The 20,666-nt window shown below is 44.9% G+C and overlaps 1 protein-coding gene across 2 annotated transcripts in view; it reads left to right on the top strand.

Moving 5' to 3' along the window:
• dixdc1a (DIX domain containing 1a) overlaps positions 1 to 18,435 on the top strand; it is a 59,635-nt gene extending 41,200 nt beyond the window's left edge. For both annotated transcript variants that reach the window (XM_034169141.1, XM_034169142.1), the window contains exons 7-15: positions 4,627 to 4,731; positions 4,847 to 4,900; positions 4,990 to 5,070; positions 5,160 to 5,237; positions 5,992 to 6,153; positions 6,243 to 6,309; positions 8,354 to 8,462; positions 17,572 to 17,680; positions 17,901 to 18,435. In XM_034169141.1, the coding sequence (XP_034025032.1) occupies positions 4,627 to 4,731; positions 4,847 to 4,900; positions 4,990 to 5,070; positions 5,160 to 5,237; positions 5,992 to 6,153; positions 6,243 to 6,309; positions 8,354 to 8,462; positions 17,572 to 17,680; positions 17,901 to 17,984 (849 nt within the window). In that variant the 3' untranslated portion in view covers positions 17,985 to 18,435. The remainder of the gene's footprint in view (positions 1 to 4,626; positions 4,732 to 4,846; positions 4,901 to 4,989; positions 5,071 to 5,159; positions 5,238 to 5,991; positions 6,154 to 6,242; positions 6,310 to 8,353; positions 8,463 to 17,571; positions 17,681 to 17,900) is intronic.
• Positions 18,436 to 20,666: the final 2,231 nt, after the last annotated feature.

Raw genomic sequence — 20,666 nt, 5'->3', positions numbered from 1 at the left:
GTGTGTTTGAGTGACACAAGCTTTCCAAGGTGTTTTTTTATTAAGCACTCAAATGTAATATACAATACAAATTATATTAAAACATTACAATTACTACTTTTTAATTTTCTTCCCATGAACGTTAAACAATAAATAATAGAAACCAGCAACCAGCTGCTTAACAAAATATAACAAAGAAACCCAGAGAAAAAAAGAGGAATAGAATGAGTAAACATAAAACTATATATATATATATATATATATATATATATATATATATATATATATAAAGGAGAACGGGGCTAGGGAGAATGGGGGGGAAGGGCAGTCAGTGGGCTATTCAGAGGCATTAGTTGTGGATCTCTCAAAGAATTCCAGAAAAGGACACCACAACTTAAAAAAAATTGTTTTTGGATCCATGAATTGTGTATCTGATTTTTTCTAAATCCATGCAGGACATTAAATCTCACCCACTGCTTCACATTGTGCATGTGAACAGGATGAGGAATCTTTCCACACAAGTAAAATCGCTCTTCTGGTTAATAACAATGAAAAATTAAAAAATTTAAGCTTGGAATTTGGCAAGTTCAGGTCCAGAGTCATTCCAAAAATAGCACAGAGTGTATCTGCTTTAATTTGATGCTGCAGGATGTCAGATATTGTGTAAAAAAAACAGAATTCCAAAAATTGACCAATAAGGGACAGGACCAGTACATGTGAAGCAGTGTACCAGGAGCACATCTACACTTTGAACAAGTTGGATCGACATCTGGATACATGCGCGCCAACTTAAGCTTGGACAAGTGCACACATCAGTGTAGTGTGAATGTGGCCAAGGATAGAATCCCACAATTCATTTGTAATTATAAGATTGAGATCTTGCTCCCATTTGGATTTAATAACGGCTACAGAGGGACACTGAAGATCTGAGATATAGTTATACAAGGTTGAAATTACACCCCTAGAAGTTGGCTTAAACATTAACAGATCATCGATGGGATCTGGAGGTTTTTGTGGAAATTGTGCAGTCATAGTTTGCATATGTTTGCTGCGGTGGTTTGAATCATATTTATCTAATAGATTACAATTTGTTGATGTAAATGGGGAATCTTCTTCACAGACTAAGGTTAATTATGGAGTTCCACAAGGTTCTGTGCTAGGACCAATTTTATTCACTTTATACATGCTTCCCTTAGGCAGTATTATTAGACGGCATTGCTTAAATTTTCATTGTTACGCAGATGATACCCAGCTTTATCTATCCATGAAGCCAGAGGACACACACCAATTAGCTAAACTGCAGGATTGTCTTACAGACATAAAGACATGGATGACCTCTAATTTCCTGCTTTTAAACTCAGATAAAACTGAAGTTATTGTACTTGGTCCCACAAATCTTAGAAACATGGTGTCTAACCAGATCCTTACTCTGGAAGGCATTACCCTGACCTCTAGTAATACTGTGAGAAGTAATACTGTGAGAAATCTTGGAGTCATTTTTGATCAGGATATGTCATTCAGTGCGCATATTAAACAAATATGTAGGACTGCTTTTTTGCATTTATGCAATATCTCTAAAATTAGAAAGGTCTTGTCTCAGAGTGATGCTGAAAAACTAATTCATGCATTTATTTCCTCTAGGCTGGACTATAGCTCCCAATTCAGATCAGGGAGACAGACACTCTACTCCACCTCTCTACTTTTAAGATTAGGCTTAAAACTTTCCTTTTTGCTAAAGCTTATAGTTAGGGCTGGATCAGGTGACCCTGAACCATCCCTTAGTTATGCTGCTATAGACTTAGACTGCTGGGGGGTTCCCATGATGCACTGAGTGTTTCTTTCTCTTTTTGCTCTGTATGCACCACTCTGCATTTAATCATTAGTGATTGATCTCTGCTCCCCTCCACAGCATGTCTTTTTCCTGGTTCTATCCCTCAGCCCCAACCAGTCCTAGCAGAAGTCTGCCCCTCCCTGAGCCTGGTTCTGCTGGAGGTTTCTTCCTGTTAAAAGGGAATTTTTCCTTCCCACTGTCGCCAAGTGCTTGCTCACAGGGGGTCGTTTTGACCGTTGGGGTTTTTACGTAATTATTGTATGGCCTTGCCTTACAATATAAAGCACCTTGGGGGCAACTGTTTGTTGTGATTTGGCGCTATATAAATACAATTGATTGAAATTGATTGATATCGTGTCTGACCTGCAATAAAACAAAAGAAATGAGTAGAGGGAATGCCAAATTTGGTACACAGTTGAGAAAAGCTTGCAAATTGTCCATCTAAATATAAATCAGTAAAACATTTTAAACCCTTTCTGTGGTAAATGTGAAAAGCATTATCTGTCACTGAAGGAACAAATAAGTGATTCGTAGCAACTGGGCTTTGATACAAAATGATGCTGGAGATTTGTGTACTACTCTATTATTACTAGGTAAAGACAAAGCGAGAGGAAGTGATGAACCTAAAGTTCCAGGCAAAGAAATCCTGTTGTCCACATGAGATTCCATCACGACCCAGACGGGTGGTGTTGATTCCAAGTAAACGTCTTTCCAGTACAACATACAATTTGATATTTGTTGCCCAATAATAATGTTGAAAGTTAGGCAGAGCCATACCCCCCATCCTCTTAGGTCTCTGAAGAAGAGCCTCCCTCAGTCGCGGTTGTTTGCCATTCCAAAGAAATGAAAAAAATTAAAGAATCCAAAGAGTTAAAAAACAATTTAGGAATCAGAATGGGAAGACACTGAAACAAGTATAAAAATTTTGGAAGTAGCGTCATTTTAACAGAATGATTTCTGCCGATTAAAGACAAAGATAATAGGGACCATTTAGACAGTATTTGCTTGCAGTGATCAAGTAGGGGGAGAAAATGATTCTTAAACAAATTATTGAATTACTTAGTGACACATATTCCAAGATAATTGAAACAATCAGTAACTAATTTAAAAGGGACATTTTCAAGACCCTTGTTTGGAATCTTATCATTAATAACAAATTATTCACTTTTCTTCATAATAATTTTGTACCCAGAAAGCTTACCGAAACCATCCAGTATATTAAATACAGCAGGTTAAGAAGTGAAAGGATTGGAAAGGAACAACAAAAGATCACCAGCTTAAAATGCAACTCTGTGCTCAATGCCCCACCCCACCCCCACCCCACCCCACCTCTCTAAATGCCTTGTATGTTCCCACTGGCACGAACCGCGATTGCTAGCGGTTCAATCGCTAGGTCAAAAAGCAAAGGACGTAAAGGACAGCGCTGCCTTGTCCCACGGTAAAACCTAAAATAGTCAGAGTAGCGACAATTAGTTAAAATTGTGTGTGTTTTTACACAAAAGATGTTCTTGAACTGGAATGTTGGAGCAGTGCATCTCTCTCTCTCTCTTTTTAAAACACACAAGATATTCACATGTTGTTGAGCCGGCTGGTCATGCTGTGTCTTTTTTCCCTCTTTTTAAACATGTAAGATATGTGCATGTTGTTGATCCAGCGAGTCATGCAGTGTCTTTTTCCCCTCTTTTTAAACATGTAAGATATGTGCATGTTGTTGATCCAGCGAGTTATGCAGTGTCTTTTTCCCCTCTTTTTTTAGGTATGCGCATGCTGTTGATCCGGCAGGTCGTGCAATGTGTCTATTTTTCCCTCTTTTAACATATGCACATGCTGTCAATCCGGCGGGTCTCACACTGCGTCTTTTTTCCCCTCTTTTTAAGACATGCGCATGCTGTCAATCTGGCAAGTCGGCAGTACGTCTTTTTTCCCCTCTTTTTAAGATATACGCATGCTGTCGATCTGGCAAGTCGGCAGTGCGTCTTTTTTCCCCCTTTTTAAGATATGCGCATCATCACGAAAACAGTCAGCAGACAATCACTGTCGAGCTGGATGTGAAATTTGTGCCCCACGACTGTGGAGTTGCGGAGTGCACATGTGACATGCCAGAGTGTAGACTCCCCCACAACACGTGTGTGTATGTCGCACACTCTCCTCGCTTTTTTTATTTTATTTATTTAACTGGGGTTGTTTAACTGCGGGTTCTGTATTGTGTCCCCTTTTACGTATTATTTATGTCAATCCAGTGATATTCACTAATTATACAGCTGGTTTTTATTTTATTTTACTCCACATCAGCAGCGTGATGTGGTGCAGCTCGTTCCACAGTGTGAGTAGCTGCAGCAGCTCGCACTGTGTTCCTGCTCGAAAGACACCATCGCTTGCACGAACTGCCGCACTGGGATCATGCACGCCTGCCCGTTGCCGTGATGTTTCGTGGTGCACTAATTCGACCAAATTCGCACTTTGTGTGAAGGGGCCCTCAGATATTTCCCCTTTTTTTAAGATATGCGCATGCTGTCGATCTGGCGGGTCGCGCAGTGCATCTTTTTTTCCCTCTTTTTAAGTTATGAGTATGCTGTTGATCCGGCAGTCATGCAGTGTGTTTTTTTTTTCCCTTTTTAAGATATGCGCATGCTGTCGTTCCGGCAGTTCGCGCAGTGCGTCTTTTTTCTTTTTAAGATATACGCATGCTGTCGATCCGGCGGGTCGTCTGGTGTATCTTTTTTTCTCTTTTTAAGATATGCACAATATGCTGTCAATCCGGCGGGTCGGGCGGTGTATCTTTATGCATGTCACTGTTCTTTGATCTTCTTCATTAGGATGCTCTGCAGCAGCGCTTGACGGTGCAGGAGGACACTGTGTTGCAGCTGAAGCAGGAGCTGCTGAGGTCCAAAATGGCCAGAGATCATCTGGAAGGAGAAAATGTCAGAGCAGTGATGATTTCTGTTTGACTCAACAAACTAGTTCACCTTTATAGCCTGAACTTTACATACATGTAAGAGTGTTACACATATGTGATGCTGATGTGTTTGTTTTCAGGGCACGCTAAAACAGATGCTGAGTGAACGAGACAAGCTAATCAATGAATATGAGGTACTGTTTTTTTTACACTTACATCTTTTATTTAGATGAATATTTGCATATATGCTGACTTATTTGAATTTTCCTTCTTGTCATAATAGCATCAGCCTGGGAGAAAGGACAGAGTCCTGCAGCAAAAGCTTGGTGAAGCTCACCATAAAACACATATCAGCCACAGACGGGTATTGATCATGGCACCTTTAGTCTGTCAGTTTGAAGTATTTTCTGTTGTTTTGATGTGTAAAGCACACATGTATTGTCTGTTTTTCAGTCATTTCGGTGTGAAAGCAGTGGTTACAGTAACTCAGTGGGTCCAACATCTCCTCCAGTGTTCCAACACACTGCACCAGTATGTCCAGCACCTTTTAGAAACAAAGCACACACAACTCCAGACACATTTAAGGCCTGCAACATGTTCCAAAAAAAGTTGGGGTGCCTTGCATTTGTTGACAAATTACAAATCCTCTGCACATCTTTGCTCCTCGGGGTCTCAGCCTTTTGTGCTGACTGCTTTTGTACCAAATCAAGATGACAGTCATCTGTTTGAAATTGGCTCCCATACCAACTTTATCTGAATGTGTTACAGGCCTGAGCTGCAGAATGGATGTATATCAACAAATGAATGAAGTTGACCACACAAAACATGCATTATATTGAGTTCAAACTGTCTGCAGAAATCAAAGTAAATGACAGAATTGATGTGCATTTGTTTGTTTTTTGGTATTGTTTTTCTGATTTGGCACTGAAAAAGCTCAAGGGCTCACAAACATTTTCACAGCATCATAAATATCCTGTGTGGAACTCCCAGCAGCCTTTGGTAACAGTAATGCATCGTGGGAGCAAATGTCCTAAGTTGGTCTTTGAGACATTTTCTTAACAACTGCAGGCTCATAAATGTGCACAAAGGCTTCGATTTTAATCTGTACTTCAGAATGGAGGTACAAGCTCAAGTGTTTGCCATGAGGAGTGACAAGCTCAGATCCTTGGCATCAGATACCAAGTAGTCTGAACTACTCATTTCTGATTTATTCTCCACACTTATTCTAATAAAGATTACTGCAATGACAGACACTACATCACTGACAAGAAGCCATGTGTTACAGGGAGAAGAGCTGCAGGTCGTAAGGGAAGCCCTGCGTAGTTTGAGGGACAGTTTTTCCGGCCATGATCCCCAACATCACACCCTGGACACACTGGAGCAGGGCGTGGCCAGCCTCATGGACCGCTTGCACTCTTTGGACACACAGCGCAGAATGGACAGAGGCGTACGTAACCTCATGAACGCACCATTTCCAAACTTGAAAGTCACTTTACAAGTGACAGTTTGTTCATCACCAAGAATTTCTTTTTCTAGGAGGATTTTAAATCACCTGGGCGCAGAGCCAATTCCACAGACCGTGACTCCTGGCCAACAAGCTCAAGTGAGACAGACACAGTTTGTTTGGTTTTGCTTTATTTCTGCACCCTCTGCAACTTTTCAGTGCTCAGATTGTACCTTGTATGTATGGCAGGCACTTGATTGTAAGCATAGAGCCAGATATAGAAGAGCTAGAGGGTGCACGTCTACACTGTACCATGCATGGATCACAAATCTGCCACTGAATGGGGCAAGAAGTGCTGCTGAACAATGTAAATCAATGGAAACCAGTCACTTGACAACAAAGCAGTCCACGAATTTGTTGTAGCAAAATTGTTATGGTCTGGACGCAGATTGAGGAGCGGTCCAGCGTCTGACTGAACCCAGCGCTAAATAACCAGAAGCAGTTCCAAAAGAAAACAAATTTTTTTCCAACTGTGCAATACAAAATAAATAAGTCTGGTGGGGTGAAGAGGTGGCGCGCTCTCCCAGCGCCTCAACGGATCGGAGCCCGAACGTTCTGGACTCAGGAGCTCCGCCGACACCCCCCCAGGTGGCTTTTCTCAAGACTGTACTCTGCGAAGGAGGAACAGAGGTAAGATTATTCAGTACTTTTAGCAAGAAAAACTAGAGGCACACTTATCAGCAACACGTTCAGGTCTGATTTCAGACTTAATTCAGAAGAACAGCTGCTCACAGCTTGTGGAGGATTATCAATCCGCACGCCATAGCCGCGAGGAGCAAACGAGACAATTTTCTTCAATACTTAAATTTAGCTGCACAAAAACGCCACATTATATTCACAGATAAGCTTTTAAGGGATAATCACCTCTGACGTGTGCTGACAGCGCTTGCCTCTCACCCTCGTCCTCCTTCACAGACGCAATGTCAGATTCTGGAGCGGCCCCCGGCATCCTCAAACAGTCATCACACGGTCGTATTCTCCGGCAATTAAGCCCAGATCACTGCTGGCTTAAATGCAGTTCTTCATCTCTTCATTGGTACGAGCTGAGAGTCCTCAGAACTGCACGTGAATGTCACAGGTGTCATAGATCGTCCTGATTAGAGAATCGCACGTGAGTGCAACAGGTGCAGCAGATCACCGTGACAGAGGTGAGAGACTCTTCTGCAGCACATTCTCCCCAGAGATCAGCCCCAAACCACCTGGGAAGGAAAACAAACACAAAAACCACAAAACAGTGTCCAGCCAAGCCCCCCAACACACAACAAAAATCCTGAAAAAGCAAAATCCTGAACAAGTACTTACTACTAATGCATTTAATTTAAAAAGTATATTTTCTTAACTTTGACATTTTAGAAATAGAATGTCCTCAGACAGCTTTGACCTTTGCTGTGTGCAGTAGAAGCCTAACAGCACTCAGTGAGTTATAACAAGTTAATGCCTAGAAGTCTGCCAATATATGCAAAATTTTCTAAAACCTGTGCATCAGCCTTCAATACGTCATCTTAAAAATGAGCTTTAAAAAAAGTGGATCTTGAATATCCTAGAAAAATTGTGATTCAAAATACTGTGGATAGATTATTTTTGCAGCTTTGCGCGGAGGTGCTGTGTTTACGTTCATGCAATACTCTGGCAAAATAATTTCCTTTGGGACGAATAAAGTTCTTTCTTATGCTTATTACAAACTAATATCATGTTTGTCAATTTTCCTGGTCAAGCTCATATGCTAGTGTAGGTTGTTTTCATTTTCTAAAAAAAAAAACAAGAGAAAAAAGTTCAGATACTCATTTATGATAAGATTTTTTTCCATCACCATTTGTAATGTTAAAACAACTCTAACATGCTCAGCTGGAAGGCGTTTCCATGGCAGCAGAGAGGCTCCGATACACAATGGAACCAGATACAATAAATAAACTAGTACAACGGTAAACGGGTAAAGAAACTGCTTGAGTTGGATTTAGTATTGCACAAATGTTGTTGTTGGTGTACTGACTCTCTGCAAGATGGCCCATTCGGTGATGGCAGCGCCGTCTCCATGGTCATGTCATGAGTCCACCTTCTCGTTCTTACGTCTCTATGACTATAAGTCTTCAGTTATTTTCATTTCTGTTTGTGAATAAATGTTCTGTTCTGTAATTATTTTCAGAAATGGCGCATTCTCACAGCAGCCCAGGTTTGGACACTTCTGTCTCAACTAAAGTTCTCTACTTCACTGATCGCTCACTTACTCCATTCTTGATTAACATCCCAAAAAGGTGAAAAAGTAAAACTGTGTGCTTCTTGTCTGTTCAGTGTAACATGTGTGCTGTTGGAATAAAGCAAACACAGAGTATTTGTTGGGAAAGTGTAGTGACACGGACCCACAACAGGGGGCGTAAATGAACGAACAATGAAAGAGTCGAATATGAACACTTTACTGTTGTGAATGAGCACAACCACAACACAGAGGAATGTGAAATTTTGCAAACAGTCAATCACAAGGGTGACATGTGGGCAGGCTCGAGGATAGAAGACGTCTGTCCTGAGAAGAACCGGAACCACACGATTTCCTCCGCCACCGAACCTGGAGAATACTGGAGCCGCCAAGTCCCGAGTCCCCATGGCCACCGTCTCCGAATGTCGGATCTGGTACTGCTGGCAAGGAGCAGAGATAATAAGATATGGGTGTGTGCACACCCAGTAACAACAATGATGGAGAGTCCATCTCCACCTCTAACACACACTCGTGCAGCTCCTGTCTCAACACTTATCTGGTGGGGGTGTAAAGCGAAGCTGTCGCCGGTCACGCCAATCTCCAGATAAACACTCCGCAGGAAAACAGCTGCAAAAATGAGTTCACTAAACAAAGTCAATACGGCACAGATCAAGGCTGAGAATGTTACCTTAACAGGTCGACGATATCTCTGCAATGAGGTGGAGATGACGTCCGGGTTTTATGGAGTGAGATGATGAAGTGTAGATGGGTGACAGCTGTCAAGAGATAATGAGTGACAGCTGTCACCCCCGGCTGTGTCCGTGGCGGCAGCGCCCTCTCGTGCCTGAAGCCCGCACTTCAGGCAGGGCGCCCTCTGGTGGTGGGCCAGCAGTACCTCCTCTTCGGCGGCCCACACAACAGGACCCCCCCCCCCTCAACGGTCGCCTCCTGGCGCCCGACCAGGTTTATCGGGGTGTCAGCGGTAGAAATCGGCCAGGAGGGCCGGATCCAGGATGAAGCTCCTCTTCATCCAGGAGCGTTCTTCGGGTCCATACCCCTCCCAGTCCACCAGATATTGGAACCCCCGGGCCATTCAACGGACGTCCAGGAGCCGGCGCACTGTCCAGGCCGGCTCCCCGTCAATGGGAGGATCCAGGCAGGAGGCGGCACGGGACCGGGAGCACAGAGGGTTGAGGTGTGGTGTGGTTTGATCCTGGAGACGTGGAATACCGGGTGGATCTGCAGTGAAGCTGGGAGTTGGAGCTTCACTGCGGCAGGGCTGAGGACCTTAAGGATTCTGAATGGTCCGATGAACCTGTCCATCAGTTTCGGGGATTCCACTTGAAGCGGGATGTCCTTCGTCGACAACCACACCTCCTGCCCGGGCTGGTATGCAGGGGCCGGGGACCGCCGGCGGTCTGCATGGGCCTTGGCCCTCATCCGGGCCTTCAACAAGGCAGAACGGGCGGTGCGCCACACCCGACGGCACCTCCGAAGGTGGGCCCGGACCGAGGGCACACCGCCCTCTCCCTCCACCACGGGAAATAATGGGGGCTGATACCCCAAACACACCTCAAACGGGGAGAGGCCGGTGGCAGAAGACACCTGGCTGTTATGTGCATACTCGATCCAGGCCAGGTGGTTGCTCCAGGCCGTCGGGTGCGCGGATGTCACACAGCTGAGGGTCTGTTCCAACTCCTGCTTGGCCCGTTCTGCCTGTCCGTTTGTCTGTGGGTGGTACCCGGACGAGAGGCTCACGGTGGCCCCCAGTTCTCTGCAGAAACTCCTCCAGACTTGAGAGGAAAACTGGGGACCACGATCCGAGACAATGTCAGTAGGTATCCCATGCAGACAGACGACGTGGTGGACCAGGAGGTCCGCTGTCTCCTGGGCCGTAGGGAGCTTCGGGAGGGCCACGAAGTGGGCCGCCTTGGAGAAGGGGTCCACTATCGTGAGGATGGTGGTGTTGCCCTGGGACGGTGGGAGGCCTGTGACAAAATCCAGGCCGATGTGGGACCAGGGGCGATGAGGCACAGGAAGCGGTTGGAGCAGTCCTTGGGACCTCCTGTGGTCAGCCTTGCCCCTGGCGCAGGTGGTGCAGGCCTGGATGTACTCCCGGACGTCGGCCTCCATTGACGCCCACCAGAAGCGCTGCCGGACAACTGCCACAGTCCTTCGCACCCCTGGATGACAGGAGAGCTTGGAACCGTGACAGAAGTCTAGGACCGCAGCCCTGGCCTCTGGTGGGACGTATAGTCTGTCCTTCGGTCCAGTTCCCGGGTCCGGGCTCCGTGCCAGGGCCTCCCGGACGGTCTTCTCCACGTCCCAGGTGAGGGTGGCCACGATAGTGGACTCCGGAAGGATGGGCTCCGGTGGATCCGACAGCGCAGTTTTGACTTCGTCTTCGTGTACCCGGGACAAGGCATCCGATCTCTGGTTCTTGGTCCCGGGGCGATAGGTGATCCGGAAGTCAAAACGGCCGAAGAACAGTGACCAGCGGGCTTGCCTGGGGTTCAGCCGCTTGGCGGTCCTGATATACTCCAGGTTCCGATGGTCAGTGAAAACCATGAACGGCACAGACGCTCCCTCCAACAGGTGTCTCCACTCCTCAAGAGCCTCTTTCACCGCAAGGAGTTCTCGATTGCCGACGTCATAGTTCCGTTCAGCCGGGGTCAACCTGCGAGAAAAGTAGGCACACGGGTGAAGAACCTTATCGGTCTCGCCACTCTGGGATAGCACGGCTCCTATCCCTGAGTCAGAGGCGTCCACTTCAACCACAAACTGGCAGCTAGGGTCGGGCTGCACCAAAACTGGCGCAGTAGAGAACCGTCGTTTCAACTCGAACGCGGCTTCGCACCGATCCGACCAGGTGAAGGGGACTTTTGGAGAGGTCAGGGCTGTCAGGGGGCTAACTAACTGATTGTAGCCCTTAATGAACCTCCTATAGAAATTTGCGAAGCCGAGGAACTGTTGCAGCTTCCTATGGCTTGTTGGTTGGGGCCAATCTCTCACCGCTGCAACCTTGGGCGGATCAGGGGCGACGGAGTTAGAGGAGATGATAAACCTCAGGAAGGACAAAGAAGTGCGGTGAAACTCGCACTTCTCGCCCTTCACAAACAACCGGTTCTCCAACAACTGCTGCAGAACCTGACGTACATGCTGGACATGAGTCTCAGGATCTGGAGAAAAGATGAGTATATCGTCCAGATATACGAAGACGAATCGGTGCAGGAAGTCCCGCAAGACGTCGTTAACCAAAGCTTGGAACATCGCGGGGGCATTGGTGAGGCCGAACAGCATGACCAGGTACTCAAAGTGACCTAAGGGGGTGTTAAATGCCGTCTTCCACTCATCTCCCCTCCGGATCCGAACCAGGTGATACGCATTCCTAAGATCCAACTTTGTACAGATTTTGGCTCCATGCAGGGGGGTGAACACGGAATCTAACAACGGCAACGGGTATCGGTTGCGAACTGTAATCTCATTCAGCCCCCTGTAATCAATGCATGGACGGAGTCCGCCATCTTTCTTGCCCACAAAAAAGAAACCTGCACCCATCGGGGAGGTGGAGTTCCGGATCAGCCCGGCAGCTAAAGAGTCCCGGATGTAGGTCTCCATTGATTCGCGCTCAGGACATGAGCGATTGTACAGCCTGCTGGACGGGAACTCCACGCCCGGAATCAAATCAATGGCACAATCGTAAGGATGGTGCGGAGGGAGGGTGAGTGCCAGATCTTTGCTGAAGACGTCAGCAAGATCGTGGTACTCAACCGGCACCGCCGTCAGATTGGGTGGGGCTTTGACCTCCTCCTTAGCCTGTAAACCGGGAGGAACTGAGGATCCTAAGCACCTCCGATGGCAGGTTTCGTTCCACTAAACCACCACCCCAGATGGCCAATCAATCCGGGGACTGTGTTTCAACATCCATGGGAAACCCAAAATCACGCGGGAGGTAGAGGGAGTCACAAAAAACTCGATCTCCTCCCGATGATTTCCGGACACCACCAGAGTTACAGGTTGTGTCTTGTGCGTGATTAAAGGAAGAAGGGTGCCATCTAGTGCCCGCACCTGCAATGGCGAAGGAAGCGCCACCAGAGGGAGCCCTACCTCCCTTGCCCATCTGCTGTCCAGCAGATTCCCTTCTGACCCCGTGTCCACCAGTGCTGGGGCTTGAAGGGTTAAATCCCCGCTCAGGATTGTAACTGGGAGTCGTGTGGAAATATGTGCGTGTCCCACGTGAATGTCTTGGCCCACCCTTAGCCCGCCAGCCTCCTCTGTCTATTAGGTGGTCTAAATGTGGCCCTGCCTCGTGTCCATAGCTTCGTCAGCAGGGGGAGCTGTAGCCACACGGAGGGTTGAGGCTGTGGAGCGTGGGAAGGGCGGAACCTTTTCGAACCCGGAAGGGACAGGGACGGCGCGTGCCCGGCCATGTCGTTCGTCTCGCTCCTGACGGCGTTCCTCCAACCGATTGTCTAACCGTATAACGAGATCGATAAGCCCATCTAAATCCCGCGGTTCTTCCTTCGCTACCAGGTGCTCTTTCAGGACCGATGACAGTCCGTTTACGAAGGCGGCACGGAGCGCAACGTTATTCCAGCCGGACCTCGCAGCCACGATGCGGAAGTCGACTGCATATTCGGCTGCGCTCCGGCGCCCCTGTCGCATTGACAGCAGCACTGTTGAAGCAGTCTCTCCTCTGTTAGGGTGATCAAACACTGTTCTGAACTCCCTCACAAACCCAGTATAAGTGGTAAGGAGCTGTGAGTTTTGCTTCCAAAGCACTGTAGCCCAAGCGCGTGCCTCACCACGAAGCAAGTTAATTACATAAGCCACCCTGCTGGCGTCAGACGCGTACATTACGGGCCGTTGTGCAAAGACGAGCGAACACTGCATCAGAAAGTCCGTGCACGTCTCCACACAACCCCCGTATGGCTCTGGGGGACTTATGTATGCTTCAGGGGATGGTGGGGGAGTTCGTTGAACAACCAGTGGAATGTTTATATCCAGCACTGGGTCGGCAGGAGGAGGAGCCGCAGCAGCGCCCTGAGCGCGCGCTTCCACCTGTGCGGTGAGAGCCTCCATCCTGTGATTAAGGATGACGTTTTGCTCGGTTATCAGATCCAGCTGAGCGGTAAAGGCGGTGAGGATTTGCTGCAACTCACCGAGCACGCCTCCTGCAGAAGCCCGTGCACCCTGCTCTTCCATTGGCTGTTCAACAGATGGGTGACGCCCCTCGGGATCCATGACGCTGGCCGAGATATCCTGTTGGGAAAGTGTAGTGACACGGACCCACAACAGGAGGAGTAAATGAACGGACAATGAAAGAGTCGAATATGAACACTTTACTGTTGTGAAGGAGCACAACCACAACACAGAGGAATGTGAAATTTTGCAAACAGTCAATCACAAGGGTGACGTGTGGGCAGGCTCGAGGATAGAAGACGTCTGTCCTGAGAAGAACCGGAACCACACGATTTCCTCCGCCACCGAACCTGGAGAATACTGGAGCCGCCAAGTCCCGAGTCCCCAGGTGGCCACCGCCTCCGAATGTCGGATCTGGTACTGCTGGCAAGGAGCAGAGACAATAAGATATGGGTGTGTGCACACCCAGTAACAACAATGATGGAGAGTCCACCTCCACCTCTAACACACACTCGTGCAGCTCCTGTCTCAACACATCTGGTGGGGGTGTAAAGCAAAGCTGTCGCCAGTCACGCCAATCTCCAGATAAACACTCCGCAGGAAAACAGCTGCAGAAACGAGTTCACTAAACAAAGTCAGTACGGCACAGATCAAGGCTGAGAATGTTACCTTAACAGGTCGACGATATCTCGGCAATGAGGTGGAGATGACGTCCGGGTTTTATGGAGTGAGATGATGAAGTGTAGATGGGTGACAGCTGTCAAGAGATAATGAGTGACAGCTGTCACCCCCGGCTGTGTCCGTGGTGGCAGCGCCCTCTCGTGCCTGAAGCCCGCACTTCAGGCAGGGCGCCCTCTGGTGGTGGGCCAGCAGTACCTCCTCTTCTGGCGGCCCACACAACAGTATTTGTCAATTTTTTGGAGAATTATGATCGCAAGTGTTGGGAAAGTGTAGGAACACGGACCCACAACAGGGGGCGCAAATGAACGGACAATGGAGGAAGTCAAATAACAACACTTTACTGTTGTGAATAAGCACAACAAACACAACAGATTACAACAATAGACAAAGAAGTCAATTCACAAAATGTGTCATGTGGGCAGGCTCGAAGATAAGAGACGTCTGTCCAAAGCAGAACCGGAACCACACGATTTCCTCCGCCACCGAACCCCGGGAATACTGGAGCCGCCAAGTCCCGAACTCCCAGGTGGCCACTGCCTCCGCGTGTCGGATCTGGTACTGCTGGCGAGGAACAAAAACAGTTAAATGTGGGTGCGTTTGCACCCAGCAACCCGTATGGCGGGAAAACCACCTCCACCTCTCGTCGGAAGAATGTCTGCTATTTAACGCACAAAAGTAACAAAGTGTTAATGTCAAAAAGACAACACAGTCGGCTGAGTACTGTACCTCCTAGGTAGAGCGATATCTCGGCAAAGAGGTGGAGATGTCGTCTTGCTGATATACCACTGCTGATCAGATGATTGGTGACAGCTGTCGTAGGCGATAAGTGACAGCCGTCACCCCGGCTGCTCCTGTGAGGTGGCAGCGCCCTCTGGTGCCTGGAGCCCGCACTCCAGACAGGGCGCCCTCTGGTGGTGGTGGGCCAGCAGTACCTCCTCTTCAGCGGCCCACACAACAGCAAGCTGTCAGCCCAACTTATTTACACCAAAAGTTAAATTCTCAAATGAATAAAATTCATGACCTTGTTGCACATTTGAGCACCATTTGTCGCCATCTAGTGGGAGATGTGAACATTTCAGGACTTCTGGTACATTTCAGACTTGAAACACAAAATTTAGTAAAAACAAAACACAAAAAACAAAATGGCATTTATAAATGTCAGAAATGTTTTGGGTTTTTTGTTTTGTTTTCTTTTCTTTTTTGGCATGCAGAGATTTGACCTCCCAGTATTAATGTATGAAAATTTTGATTTTGAGTTTTACAGTTCTTGAGTTTTAAGATTACAGAAGGACAGAATTTCTCCTGATGAGCACAACTTACAATTATGAATTGTTGTATGCTTTGTCACAATAAGGTTGAACAAGAATTGGCCTTTTGTTAAATCCGTGCTTCTTTCAGCTACTTGGGAATGTACTGTGGATAAGTGTCTCCATCATCCATAGTAATCCTGTAAATGAGGATGAAGTCATCAGAGTTCTCCTTTTTGTGATCTTTCAAATGCAAAAAGTAAACCAGGCTTCTAAATATTAAAAAAATCTAAAATTATCTTCCTTAGACTCAAACTGAAAGTAAATCTCTACAACTTAATATAAAGTAATTAAAAATATAAAAGCCAAGATGATGGGTTGCATACATATTCAGCCCCTTTGGTATAATACTTGTAAATAAGTTTTATTGCCAGTTTTCTTCAGACAAGTCAGGTGATGGATACATGAACATTTCCAAGTCATTGACTATATCTTGAACTTTATTTACATCAGTTATGAAAAATACAAACAGCATGGCACGCTATGGTAAATCTGTATGAAGTAGACAGTTCTCAAAACTGAGTGACTGTGCAAGAAGAGTGAGAAAAGCCACCAAGACACCCAGACAACCCACAAGAAGTTACAGGCTTTTGTGGCTGTGATTAGAGAAATTGTGCACAGTGCATGTTTTCCATTTTGTATCCCCAGTTATGCAGCTTCATGAAGAAGTGGTATAGAGGAGGGCTTTCTTTCACCAAAACATTAAATCTAGGCTTGCATCTCAGATGTACCATCTGGCAAATTGTAGCTGAACTTTCAGGTTGTCTTTTTAAGAAAATCCTATGAGTCCCCTGAAAGTCCACTGCTGCCAAATTGGTACTGTACTATAGATGGGTATTCAGGTACTCATTGACATTACAGTTGTCCCTGATTTGACCCAGTAAATGTAGGTCAAGGTCAGTGTCCTCTGAACTCATGTAATAGGATTGTAATGAACTTACACCCAAAATATCTTGAGTCTGTGTTCGTTTGTGAAATTTCATACTGTCTTCTTAAGTTAACTATTTCAACAGTTCTTTTAGTCAGACAGGAAAGATTGTTTTACCTGCTTTACATGTTTCGGCTACTTCCTGTAGCCTTCCTCAGAAGCATCACAAGATGGGGATGTGACGTGTCTTATAGGCTGCTACTTCTTGATTTGGCCAGACAGCAAGGGGAACTTACGCCCCCTACTGTCTGACGTCTTCTCCAGGACGGCATCCCATGTATGTGATAGGGTGTAGGCCCCGTCATCCCAGTTCATGCTTCTTGGACCTCGCTTGCGGATCTCGATGGCCTCTCTGATCCAGCGGTGGTATTTGTTGCTTTCAGCACGTATGACCCTGGCATTGGTCCAGTCCACGATGTGATTTTTCCTCTTGCAATGGTCGGATATGGCTGATTTGAGATTTTCCTGGAGAAGACGTCAGACAGTAGGGGGCGTAAGTTCCCCCTGCTGTCTGGCCAAATCAAGAAATAGCAGCCTATAAGACACGTCACTTCCCCATCTTGTGATGCTTCTGAGGAAGGCTACAGGAAGTAGCCGAAACATGTAAAGCAGGTAAAACAATCTTTCCTGTCTGACTAAAAGAACTGTTGAAATAGGTATCTTGAGTCTGTGATGTCAAGTAATGGTGCGATGAAGACGGTGGATGGAACCCATCCATATGGCTCCAGCATCACAGCACATGAACATTTTCTGGTTATTTATTTACAGTAGTGTGTTGATAAAGACTTCTCCCTCCTTACTTTTATTGATTTGCCACATTGAATTTAATGGCTTCTTCAAGAGTTTTGGTAACAGACATTAAATATAATGAATGAGACATTTGTTATTGGCTTTTTTAATGAGTAATTTTTAACACACACAATGAGTAAGGTATACCTGCCAGTAACACAATATGTATTCTGATGGTATATACCAGGCTAAATGGTCAAATTGGCTATCAGATATCAGACATTTCAGTTGATACATCATAAGACCAAAGGTTATCTGCTTATGCATGTTAAATAGCTCACCTGTACACATCTGTCTTCTTGACTGACACTGGGTATTTACAGGCTTGGCGAAGTGACACTTCGAGACTTCAAGGTCGCTGTGGATAGACAAGGCAGCTTCAGATACCACTTCAAGGCCCTCGACCCAGAGTTTGGAACAGTCAAAGAGGAGGTAGGTGTGTCAGTGAAATTATACATCACCTTCACCGGGAAATTATAAAACACCACTTATAGAATATCACATGTGAATAATAACGGTATCTGCTGGATTCCTCAAACAGTCAGGGAACTGATTTCAAGAACTCTGAATGGATGTGTTTTCAGTTTCCATCTGGATTTGTCATACTGAGTGGAGCTTTCTCAGATATGTAAATGCCTGGTTGGCTTTTCAGGTGTTCCACGATGGAGCAGTTGTGCCCGGATGGGAAGGGAAGATTGTAGCGTGGGTGGAAGAGGACCACGGAGAGAGGAGGTAGAACTGAAGACTAGTGATCCTCACAGCAAACCTGGTTCCACTGTAAAAAAAAAAAAACTTAAAGGGGTCATATTACACACTTCTCAGCAAGCTAACAAAGGTCAGCCGTGAATACTGAAAGAGAGCGAGAGACAGAGAAGGAAGAAGTGTTTGCTTCAGCTTGTCAGAGCCACCTTTCTGTGGGGTTGTCTTGACATGTGACTGTTATTCGAATTTTAGAAAGTAACTGCTGTTAATCAGAAAGTAAGGTTTTACTTCTCTGATTTTGTACAGTTTTGCACAAACACTGTCTTTTTCTCACTAACCCCATTTACTGCATACCCCCCGTCATTTTCTTTCATGGATAAATTCAGGCAAAATCCTTTCAGCAGAGTTATGAGGGTTGTGGTTAAATAAGAGGTCATGAGACACAGAATGTGCAGTCAGACTGTTCCTTCAGTTTATGTGCCCAAGAGTTATGAACAACCCAGTGAAATAAAGTGGAAACCTAGACTGATATCCTGAGCTGGTTTTTATACTTGGACTTTGACATACAAAAACATCGGTTGATATGATTAGCTATTCTATGGTGTCACTGTTATCACATCAGACTGTACTGGATCAGAAACAGTCCAGTTCAGGAACATTCTGACATATTTGCATCCCTACAGGATGTTATGACCACGTTATATAATGTAATCGCTGTCAAACAAACAGAAATTAAAATTACTTCTCTGATTTAGTATGTTTCTGTGCAGAAATGGCCTGTCATTGGCAGCCACACCTGCTCCTAATCCATCATCGATCCAACTTGCGTTAACTATCCAGTAGGTAGCAGATATGTCTAGCAGATTATTACATTATTACAGATTATTACAACCTGTTGCTTTAAGTAAAAAAGAGCTGCTGCTTGCCACGGCCCTTCTCCACAACAAACCTCACTCAATTCCCAAACGAGCCATTTCTCACTTATAGTCTGATGACAGCTTGAATATGCACAGACAGAACTGTGGGAGTTGAGAATGTTTAACATGAAACACAAAAATATATTTAACTGTAAAAAGTAGATTTTTTTTTGGTTGGTTGGTTGGTTTTTTGCACAATATGACTCCTTTAAAAAAAGAGAGAGAGAAAATACTTTGAGCTGATAAGCTGTGACCAGTGGATCAAACAGCATTTCAATACCAAACCACTTTTTACATGTGGATGTTTCATATGAATAATTTGATTCCACATTGTGGTGAAAGCTTGTATTTGATGGAATGCAAACACGCTTTTGTAGGGCATTCATAAGCATGTAAATATTTTAAAGCTTGCTCATATTATTGCACACCAGTGCGATACTTGAAGCTCAGAATTGCCAACGAGCTGGTTTACATTGAACGAGCTGTTCTGTAACAAGCTGTAATAAGTGCACATATTTTTCACGTTCCACTTTGTGATGTTGTTGTTCCATCTATTCTGATGTTTTAATAAAGAGGAATGATTGCACAGCTCCATGTTGTTGTCAGTTATTCCCCCAGTGTGCATTAATGACACTGTGCACCATTACACCTCCACTCAAATGCCCACACACTCACAAACAAACCCACACACTGTCATTAAAGTCAATTAATGGAGCTGGTTAAGAATTAAAATTTCTGCTGCAAATCAGTCCACGCAACACAAAGGGCCACTTTGACATAGTAATTTGTTTCAGAAAAACACTGTTTTGGGAAAACTGCGCACTTCACAGGATGTTTGTTTGCTGAAGGTTTGCGGTAAAGCTCAAGTCCTTCCATAGTAATGCATATATGAGTTGAATGAATGAATTTATTTATTCGGCACACAATAAAGACAATAACAAAACACATAAAAAGAACAATGTACAGAGACACGAAAGGGTGAAGGTAGAAGCAAAGCTTATACATACCCTCCCCTTATACCATAAAAAATAAAGAATGTATACATATATAAACATATATACTCATATCAACAATACAAAAAATGTGCATGAACAATGTAACTTAAATCAATCACTAAAATTTCAAAACACAACCAAACAAGCAATACTGGACAATCCCAAACACAATGACAAAAATTAGTAAACCTAATCCTTTCAACTATAATGGGTAAATATATTCTTTTTGTAAAGCCTTTTAAAGCCAAATAATGTACAAAGTATTTTAATATTATCAGGACAATTATTCCAAATATTAACATCCTTAATGGAAACACAATGACTTTTTACAGTAGTTTGGACCTTTAATTTCTCAAATAATAATGTCCCTCTCAAATTGTAGCTGGAGTCCCTCATTTTAAACAGATTCTGGATGTGTTGAGGCAAAAGCTTATTTTTGACTTAGTACATAATTTTTGACAATTTTTTTGACAATACATAATTTGTATTGTGACGTAATCAGTTAAGTCCCAGAATTTTAAAATTTGTAAACAAGCAAATAACGGATTTGTTAGCATACAATATTGTTTATTACTGATAATTCTTATATCTTTCTTTTGCAACAGAAATATTGGATTAGTATTAGTTCTATATGTATTCCCCAAACCTCAACACAATATGTCATATATGGAACAAGTAATTTATGATATGAAATGGTTAATGAATGTTGGGAGAGAAAGTCTTGTGCTTTATGCAGAATTGCAGTAGCTTTGGACATTTTAGATTTAACATAGTTAATATGTGTTTTCATGCTTAATTTATCAT

The sequence above is a fragment of the Thalassophryne amazonica genome, chromosome 4 (assembly GCF_902500255.1).
Source record: "Thalassophryne amazonica chromosome 4, fThaAma1.1, whole genome shotgun sequence".
NCBI lineage: Eukaryota > Metazoa > Chordata > Actinopteri > Batrachoidiformes > Batrachoididae > Thalassophryne > Thalassophryne amazonica.
This window is presented reverse-complemented; position numbering and strand designations above follow the sequence as displayed.